At 46.8% G+C, this 9966-nt stretch overlaps 1 protein-coding gene across 1 annotated transcript in view; it reads left to right on the top strand.

Moving 5' to 3' along the window:
* ADSSL1 (adenylosuccinate synthase like 1) overlaps positions 1-9966 on the top strand; it is a 52958-nt gene that overhangs the window by 37581 nt on the left and 5411 nt on the right. Inside the window, 6 exon segments of the mRNA XM_015408585.1 lie at positions 509-590; positions 2085-2211; positions 6074-6186; positions 6189-6233; positions 7612-7736; positions 9643-9740. Of these exon segments, the coding sequence (XP_015264071.1) occupies positions 509-590; positions 2085-2211; positions 6074-6186; positions 6189-6233; positions 7612-7736; positions 9643-9740 (590 nt within the window).

Here is a 9966-nt window from a genome sequence, read left to right as displayed (position 1 = left end):
GCGGTGGCTCAAGTGGTTAAGACGCTGAACTGCAGGCTGTGGAAGGTCGGTAGTTCAGCAGTTCGAGACCTGAGTGTGCCGCATGACGGAGTGAGCTCCCGTCTCTAGTTCCAGCTCCTGCCAACCTAGCAGTTCGAAAGCAAGAAATTGCAAGTAGATAAATAGGGACCACTTCGGTGGGAAGATAACAGCGTTCCGTGCGCCTTGGTGTTTAGTCATGCCGGCCACATGACCACGGAAACGTCTTCGGACAGCGCTGGCTCTTCGGCTTTGAAATGGAGATGAGCACCGCAACCCTAGAGTCGGATTCGACGGGCTTTTGAGCAAGGGAACCTTTACCTTTACCTTACCAGTTGAGAACTGGTCCATTGGGCAGTCCCATTTGGACTTTTCTGCACCTTTGTTCGAGAACCCCTTACGCTGAGCCATTCTGTGAACAGAAGCCAAAGGTTGTCAGCGCCAGAGGATGCAGTGCAAAAGTGCCATTCCAATGGTTGGTGTTTTACAGGTTCAAGAATCTGGCTCACCAGTACAAGTCAATGTTTCCTTCTTTAGAAGTTGACACAGAGGGACAGCTGCGGAAACTAAAGGTAAACATCTCGAACGTCGGCAAATGACTTCTGACCAGCGTGGGGCAACGTCACAGCTCAGGGAGAGAATTTTTTAAAAATAAGGTGATCTAGTACAAGTTCTTGCTGCCTTTATTGTCTTTAAAAAGACCCAAGTTAAAAGAAAACGTACATGGAAATGCAGACAAAGCCCAGAAGAAAGGCATATGGCAAAAGGCATAGGTACAAGTACAGCACGTTTTGTGTTTATGCCCAGTTTTGGTCTGGGCTCATCAGGGCTTGGGGGACTAAACAAGGCCAACCACAGTCACTACATGGAGGAGAAGACCACCAAGGAAAAGACACAGAGGAAGGCAATGGCAAACCACCTCTGTGCATCTCTTGCCTTGGAAACCGCATGGTTGGGGTCACCATGTAACTTGACAGCACATTGTTCTTATTCTTAAAGACATTCAAGCTTTAGATAACATTGCAGTACGTTTAATAAAATGTTTCATTTTAAAAATTCCTTGGACCTGCTTGTGGGCTGCATAGCTCTAGTGTGGGCTTAGGTGAAAAATCTGCTGGGACTTTCTGCCTGAAGTTCCCACAAAGTGAATGGGAGTCAAGCAAGAGCATTTCAGAGTTCACACATTCTTTTGACGATCTCTTGGTGACATCAGCACCCAGCGGTAGCCACGTTGCAAATGCACATCCAAGTATGGTGCTTTTGAATTGGTAGCAGATCATACATTCAGCGGGAAATCACTGAATGAGATAGCGAGTGATGTAATTTTCACACGTGAATCACCTCTTGCACAGCACCACCTCCAAGGGCAGCAGCTTTCAAGAATGGCACAGGGGTTCACTTATCTGTGTGGCTGGCCAGACGCTTGCTAGACATTTAGGTTTGACTAAGAGAAGGACTTTGGGCCTGTTGCCACCATTGCAAAGTCTGTAGCCCAAACAGGGACACTTGGCAACCTTTGCACTAACAGCTGAGAGCTGGTGGGATTGAGTGAGTATGAACTGGATATATGGGAAGGGGTTTGTATTTTGTAGGACTCCAGGAACCTTTCCTGAAGAGCATCTCCCAGCTGTAAGAACGATAGAGAGGAATAGGCATCTATTTGATGCAACTATAAGGCTGGGACATTGCAAAAGACATGAGCCCAATTGTTCATCGTTTTAGATAAAATGGTGCATGTAGCATAAATTGGGAGAGAAAAATTGCAACTTTTTAGGAGACCGCTCTGAGTTATGTCCAGGAGTCTTGTCCCTGAGGGCTTGACTGTCCTCAGAGAAACTGCAAATTAGCCTGCAGTGAATTGCCCCGATTAGAGGAATACATGTAGGTTTTAATCTGCATGTATTCCTACAGTCACCTAAAGACTATGATCCTCTGCCTTTTGGTACTTTTTTGCCTTGTAGCCAGTTCGGTAGAGCCTGGCGGAAGAGCTCCGTCTCACAGGCCGTGCGGAACTGTACTATCTGATGAATATCTGATTAAACTCATATGCGGATTGACTCCTGCAGGGCTACGGTGAGAAAATAAGGCCCATGGTCCGAGATGGTATTTATTTTATGTATGAAGCCCTGCACGGCTCCCCAAAGAAAATCCTCGTGGAAGGGGCCAACGCAGCTCTGCTTGACATCGATTTTGGTAAGCCGCCTTCTCCAGTATGCTGGTCTTCCTCCATAAAGATCTGCAGTTTAAAAATCCTCCGGACTTTGTTTTGTTGTGTTTTTTTTTAAAGGGTGTGCAGATGTAGGGAAGGGTTACAGATTTGCTTCCCGGCCACAAGTGTGCCTTCAATGTACAGAAAACTCTGCAGTCTGGCCAGGAGATTGCATGTCTTCATCATGGAAATATATACGTGAGCTGGTTTGATCTTGGAACTCCTTATTGTCAGGTCCCCACACCAAACAACGTAGTACACACTTGCAAGAAGGTTTTACTTTATTGAAGCCATGAAGCACTTGAACAGGGTCACTGTTCAGAATAACCTAAGGGGTATGAAAGGTTAAAGCAAATTCATAATCATAACAGCCAATAAACAGGGTTCCCGCGCGCGGCCAAGGGGTCCCGCACGCGCCTAAACCTTGGGAAAGCAACGGCTACCTAATTGTAAATAGGTATGCAGTTCCCACAGATTCTTCTAATTAAAGACAAAGCAAAGCTTCTCCGCTCTTCCTCTTGTGGCCTTGGTGAGATAGTGTTACATCAAAGCAGGACTGGCGTACTCTAAAAGGAAAGCATGGCAACTAAGGAGATGAGCGCATGAAAATCTAAACGCAACTAGAGAGGAAGGGGGGGAACACATGGTTGACCATATACACATAGAAATTACATATTGGCAGCTTGCTGACACTTATGTTGTGTCTAAAAATACTAGAAGCAGCCCCGAGACTTCTCTCATTTGTATGCTGACTTGAGGCCAAATAAGATGTGGTGCCGGGAGTTCTGTGAATGAGCGCTTGTGTCTCTCCCCCCCCCCTTAAAAAGCAGTCTAGTTGGTCCCACCCTGACGTGGATGGGCCATGCTAGCTCGATTTTGTTAGACCTTAGGAAGCTAAGCGGGGTCGGCCCTGGTTGGTATTTGGATGGGAGACCACCAAGGAAGTCCAGGGTCTCTATGCAGACAAAGGCAATGGCAAACAACCTCTGTTAGTCTCATGCCTTGATAACCCCTTACGGTCTCTGTAAGTTGGCTGTGATTTGACGACACTTTACACACTCACAATAGATGGGTGGCCACATTGTTCTGGAGCAGCAGAACAAAGTTTATTTTATTTATTTAATTTATATCCCGTCCTCCCCACTGACGCAGGCTCAGGGTGGCTTACACAAAAATAATCAAACAGATAAAACGGGAAGTTAGATAAAATCACAATAAATCATAATAAATAAAGGATAAAAGCATCACATAAGGTGCTAGTACGAGTCATATGGTGGTGGCGGGCGTTGGCAGCATCCGACAGAGCATATAGCCGTCTAACAGCATAGCCTGGGACGTATCGGCGGAGTACTGGTTGTTGTTGGTGATGTTACTATTGGGGCCGGGCCCCCAGTGTATAAAGTGCGGCTCCCTAATCGACGGCCTGGTGGAGGAGCTCCGTTTTACAGGCCTAGTGGCACCTTTAAGACCAACAAAGTTTTATTCTGGGCACGAAAGGTTATACCTAGAACAAAACTTTGTTAGTCTTAAAGTTGCCGCTGGACTCAACCTTCGTTCCACAGTAGATGTGTGTAATTGGGGCTGGGTGGGTGGAGGAAGAGATGAGGTCTAGGCCCACTTTCCAGTCTCATTCTCTTCAACCTGGAACTGCCCCACAGTGTTAAAGACATGGATCCCGATACTGATGCTGGTTTTGTCCCAGCTGGATAAATAGCAGCTCCGTAAGGCCAGTTCGGGTCATGAATATAGCGGGGGGGGGGGGGGGGGCACTGTGCCATTCAGGGCCGGTTCCAGGTTTTGAAGGCCCCCTGGGTAGAGAGTGCCGAGGGCCATCCACTCCCCCTCCTACCCACCACCAGGCCCCAACACTATCCCTCCTTGCCTGCCACCAGCCTAGGTGCCCTCCCCCTGCCGGCTTGTGAACTCTCACCCACACTCACCGCCACCTGCAGCCCTTTCCCCAGTGACACTGGGTGATGCATTTAGCTGGGGGCACGGTGGAGTGCTTGCAAAGGAGTGAGCGTGTGTGTGTGTGGGGTCAACAGCAGTGGACCCTGCCAGACTCCTTGGGCCCCGGCAGCTGCCCCACCTCGGGGGATACTGGTGCCCTTGTCTTCATCCTCCAGATCAAATGCCTGCTTTTTAAAAGGGGAGAAACCCTACCTGGGAACTCATGTGTAGAGCTCCCAGTCAATGTTCCCTCTAAGCTGTAGAGTCTTGTCAGCAAAATTTCTACTTTGTGAGCCCCTGGCATTAAAGTTGTGCGTAAGTAATTCAGCTACTGCATTAATTAGTTTGCTCTGGAGCCATCCTTCCGGAGCTAAGACAAAAATGTGTGAGCCAGAAGCTAAAAAATTGTGAGCTAGCTCACACTAACTCAGCTTAGAGGGAACACTGCTCCCAGTGTCTTGTGCGCATAGAGAGGCAAGCTACCAACTTTTAGTACCTAACTGCGACGCTACTGGAAGCACTACTCAGCACTAAGAACATAAGAGAAGCCAGTGTTGGATCAGGCCAATAGCCCATCTAGTCCAACACTCTGTCACACAGTGGCCAAAAATACCAGGTGCCAAAAATACCAGCAATTGGAAGTAGCTCCTGAGATGGCTGGAGGTTGAGGGGAAGGGCAAGATCCTGCCTCTCCAGAGATAACTGCTGCCTGATCCTCTAAGTTAGCTGATCCACCCTGTTTTATTTATTCACTTCATTTACAAGCCAGTTTTCCTGCCCATTGGGGACCCAAAGCAGCGTGCCTCGTTCTCCTCTTCTCCGTGTTATCCCCACAACAACCCTGCAAGGTAGATCAGGCTGAGTGTGTGTGGCTGGCCTAAGATGACCAGCAAGCTTCCATGGTAGCCTCCAGTTTGGTGCAGTGGTTAGGAGTGCGGACTCTAATCTGGGAGAACCGGGTTTGATTCCCCACTCCTCCACATGCAGCTGCTGGCGTGACCTTGGGTCAGTCACAAGTTCTCTCGGAGCTGTTCGCTCAAGAGCAGTCCTCGAAAGAGCTCTCTCAGCCCCACCTACCTCACAGGGTGTCTGTTGTGGGGAGGGGGAGGGAAAGGAGAGTGTGAGCCGCTCTGAGACCCCTTCGGGTAGTGAAGGCCGAGGTATAAATCCAGTCTCCTCTTCTCTTCTATATGAAATGTGTAACAATAATTCAATAATGCAAAAATATAATTCAAAAATATAATTATATAACAATATTGGCCAAGGTGTAACCAATATTGTTATATAATTATTATATTTTTGTCCTTCCTTCCTTCCTTCCTTCCTTCCTTCCTTCCTTCCTTCCTTCCCAGATGCTAGGCTGACATGCTAACCCCTTGACTCTCCCGTTCAGAATCTCCTGTTTCGTAAAGGGGTATAATGTATGCTTGGGCTAGCCTGGGCCATCCAGCTCAGGGCAACCTTGGAAGCTAAGGAGGTTCGGCCCTGGTTAGCACTGGGATAGGAGACCCCCAAGGGAGACCAGGGTCATTACTCAGAGGCAAGCAGTGGCACACACACACACCCCTGTTCGTCCCTTGCCTTGAAAATCCTACAGGTTCACTGTAGATCTCCTGTACTTTCCGCCACTGTAGCGTTCCCTTAAAAAATGTTCATAGAACTAAGATCCCGTTTCTGCTTCTCTGCCCCAGTAGCCCCCTTCACAAGCTCTTCTTCGCTGTGCCGACCTCCACCCTCATATGTTGCTCTAATCAAGGCTCTTCTGGGCTTTTAAAGCCCCTCGGAGTAATTAACTGGTGCACGCGGGGGGTTATTTTGAAATATGTAGAGCAAAGCCGCTTGTCTCCCACACACAGTTCCTCAAAGTTAAGTTTTGTGGGGTTTTTTTCCCCGTAGGGACGTACCCTTTTGTGACCTCTTCCAACTGCACCGTGGGCGGCGTGTGCACCGGACTCGGTATCCCTCCTCAGTATATCGGAGAGGTGTATGGCGTAGTGAAGGCCTACACTTTACGACGAGAGTGGGCATTGGAGCCTTCCCCACTGAACAGATAAATGTAGGTTCGACATGGACGCCGCCGAGAAATGAGGTTGATTCGGGAAGAATGGTGGGCGGTATTGTACTGCTTGGGTTGCTAATAGCCACTGATGGACCTCTGCTCCATATGCTTATCTAATTCCCTCTTGAAGCCGTCCATGCTTGTAGCCACCACCACCTCCTGTGGCAGTGAATTCCATGTGTTCATCACTCTTTGGATGAAGAAGGACTTCCTTTTATCTGTTCTAACCCGACTGCTCAGCAATTTCATGGAGTGCCCACGAGTTCTTGTATTGTGAGAAAGGGAGAAAAGTACTTCTTTCTCTATATGATCTATCCCATGCATAATCTTATAAACCTCGATCATGTCACCCCTCAGCCGTCGTTTCTCCAAGCTAAAGAGCCCCAAGCGCTTTAACCTTTCTTCATAGGGAAAGTGTTCCAACCCTTTTAATCATTCTAGTTGCCCTTTTCTGCACTTTTTCCAATGCTATAATATCCTTTTTGAGGTGTGGTGACCAGAACTGTACACCATACTCCAAATGAGGACGTACCATCGATTTATACAGGGGCATGATGATACTGGCTGGTTTGTTTTCCATCCCTTTCCTAATAATTCCCAGCATAGAGTTTGCCTTTTTTATTGCAGTCACATACTGTCTCGACATTTTCATTGAGTTATCTACTACAACTCCAAGATCTCCCTCTTGGTCAGTCTCTGTCAGTTCAGACCCCATCAACGTGTATTTATAGTTAGGATTTTTTGCTCCAATGTGCATCACTTTGCACTTGGCCACATTGAACCCCATTTGCCACGTTGACACCTACTCGCCCATTCTCGACAGATCCCTTTGGAGTGCCTCACAATCCTCCCTGGTTTTCATCACCCTGAACAACTTTGTATCATCCGCAAATTTAGCCACTTCACTGAACAACAAATAGACACCATCTGGAGATTATTAAATTAAGAATAATTGATCTGCTGTTTTTAATTTGTAGTTTTGTATGTTTTTAATTTTTATGTATTTATTTTATTTATTTATTGTTTCTATTTGTATCCCGCCTTGCTGGGCACGCTGGCTCAAGGCGGCTAACAAAGTTAAAATAATGTAAACAATACAGGGATTAAAACAATTAATAAATACAGCACCAAGTTAAAAACAGCAACAATTTACAAATAAAACCGACAGATGATGGCGATAATCCAAATCAGACACTAACCTGTTGTAAATCACTCAGAGGCCTATGTAATCAGGGACTGGGTGATTCAGAAATTCAGTAGATAATGAGGAGGAGGAGGCTGCCGATGATTGCATTGACTTTGGAAACTGAATGATCAGATCCTTTTGACTGCCTGATGCTTAGATCCAACAGTCGATATTTTTGCTCCCTGGCAGGAAATTGGAGACCTCCTACAGTCTCGAGGCCACGAGTGGGGAGTGACCACAGGCAGGAAGAGGCGCTGTGGCTGGCTAGACCTGATCATTTTGAGATACGCTCATATGATCAACGGATTCACCGCGTAAGCAATCACAGATTTTGAGCTACACTCGGGACTCATAGCTTTTTGCCCTGTGGAGTACCAATACGTAGGTAACTTTTAAGAGTAGTCTAGCAAAGTATTATGTTTTTGTGTATTGACAAAAGACTGTGTTGCCCATTGTCGTGAGAATACGAATCTCTGCCACAAGGAGAAGCCACGTTGGACATGGGTTGCTTCCAGTGTGGCAACAGGTCTCATTGCTGCTACAAGCGCAGAATCATTTTGTAGCAGTGACCCAGTATTTTCTAGGGTTGCCAGCTCTGGGTTGGGAAATACCGGGAGATTTTGGGGGCAGAGGGATGGGGTTTGGGGAGGGGAGGGCATTCCGCAGGGTATAATGCCATTGAGTCTACCTTCCAGAGCGGCCATTTTTTCCAGGGGAACCGATCTTGGTTATCTGGAGATCAGTTGTAATAGCGGGAGATCTCCAGGTACCACCTGGAGGTTGGCAACCCCAGTATCCACACATTCTGGTTCTCCGGATCTTCCCAGCCCTTCCTTCAAACAGATTTGGGTACTCAACTGAAAATGGTGGCCACAGGTAAAGGAAAAGCGTTACTCACGTAGGTGGGACTGGGAGAGATCTAGACTTTCCTGTCCACGTGGATTTCCCTTCTAGCTTTGCTGAGATCTTTCCAAAAAAGGAGGTTTAGGAAAGGTCACGGCAAAGCTGGAAGAAAGCTAGAAGGTTTGTGAAGACACTGCAAAAAACCTTCATGTCAGCATTCCAGCTGAACCGAACACCCGGTGTGGAAGTAACCTTGGTGTCCTCTTACTGCTTGATAGCCTGGAAAAGGTGCAAAGTGTGTGTATGTGTGAGTGAATGGAGATTAACCAATTTTTGAAGAACCAGGTAAAATAGAACCTTGATTAGCCCGAAACATAGTTAATGGGTCTGCTGATGTCGTCTTTGAGGGTTAAAGGTGATAAGAATACTTGTTCAAGAGTGGAGGGAGGGAGTGATTCTGTGATGAATCTCTGGTTCCCTTAATCCCGTTTATGGGATGTATTCAGATTATATTTGCATCAACCAGTTCTGGGAGTTTAAGATACAAATAATTCATAAACTGGGAGGGGGGGGGGAAACAACCACCTGTACCAGGGGTGTCACTCATTTGTTATGAGGGCCGGATCTGATATAAATGAGACCTTGTTGGGCCGGGCCACGTGTGTCATAAAACGTAATGCCAGGTAGCGGAGATATAAACTTTATAAAGGACACAAACACAAAGGGTGTTTTTTTTACTTAAAATAAAAACATGCTTAAAACATTAGCACTCTTGCAATATTTTGTTTATTTAACAGTGTCTGATAACTGAGACCTCTTGTTCTGAATTATTGCATCAAAATGCCTGTGCTGTTGCAATCTTGAGTATGCTGTTCAGGTGTGTATCTGTAAACTGCAAACCTACAATGACGCAACAGCAGCAGAACTGGAAGAAGAAGCAGAAGACAGCCACTTCCACTGCGGGCCTGATAGAAGGCCTCCGGGGGCCTCATCCGGCCCCCGGGCCTCATGTTTGACACCCCTGCCCTATACATTTTAAAATACTCTAACACTTAAGAGTAATGCATTACCTTAGCTGACATCTTACGTTCATACTTAAAAATTATTATGGATTTGGTTAATCTTTTACTTGGGTGGCTCATTTTTAAAAAATGGGGTGGGGGGGAGTTCGAAGATGTATATTAAACCCTCGTAGTTGATCTGTTTGAGTATGAGTCATTCCCTAATGACTGAAATTCATATTTTATATCTGTTCATTTCTTTGAGATGGCTTATAAGTAAAATCGTAGGAGAAAGCAGGTTTTAGAGGAGAAGGGGGTTCAACCGTTAGCTTGAAGATTTTCATTACGTATTAACTATTGAATGTTTTCCGGGCAGTCTGGCATTAACCAAGCTGGATATCCTGGATGCCCTCGACGAGATCAAAGTCGGTGTCGCTTACAAGCTGGGAGGGAAAAGGATTCCGTATTTCCCAGGTATGTTGTCGCCTGTCTCGGTTCCATAACGCTTAAGGAATCGCTTGCCTGTAGTTCTTCGCAGCCCTGAGCTAGACGGCTCAGGCTAGCCTGATCTCATCGTATCTCAGAAGCTAAGAAGTTTAGTACTTGGATGGGAGACCAGCAGGGGTCATTTCGGGGGGATCGCGGGGGATCGCAGTTCCCCCAGGTGAGGTACAGGGGGCGGGGCACATGACGAAGCCCC

The sequence above is a fragment of the Gekko japonicus genome, unplaced genomic scaffold (genome assembly GCF_001447785.1).
Source record: "Gekko japonicus isolate JY-2015 unplaced genomic scaffold, Gekko_japonicus_V1.1 scaffold1419, whole genome shotgun sequence".
Lineage (NCBI taxonomy): Eukaryota > Metazoa > Chordata > Lepidosauria > Squamata > Gekkonidae > Gekko > Gekko japonicus.
This window is presented reverse-complemented; position numbering and strand designations above follow the sequence as displayed.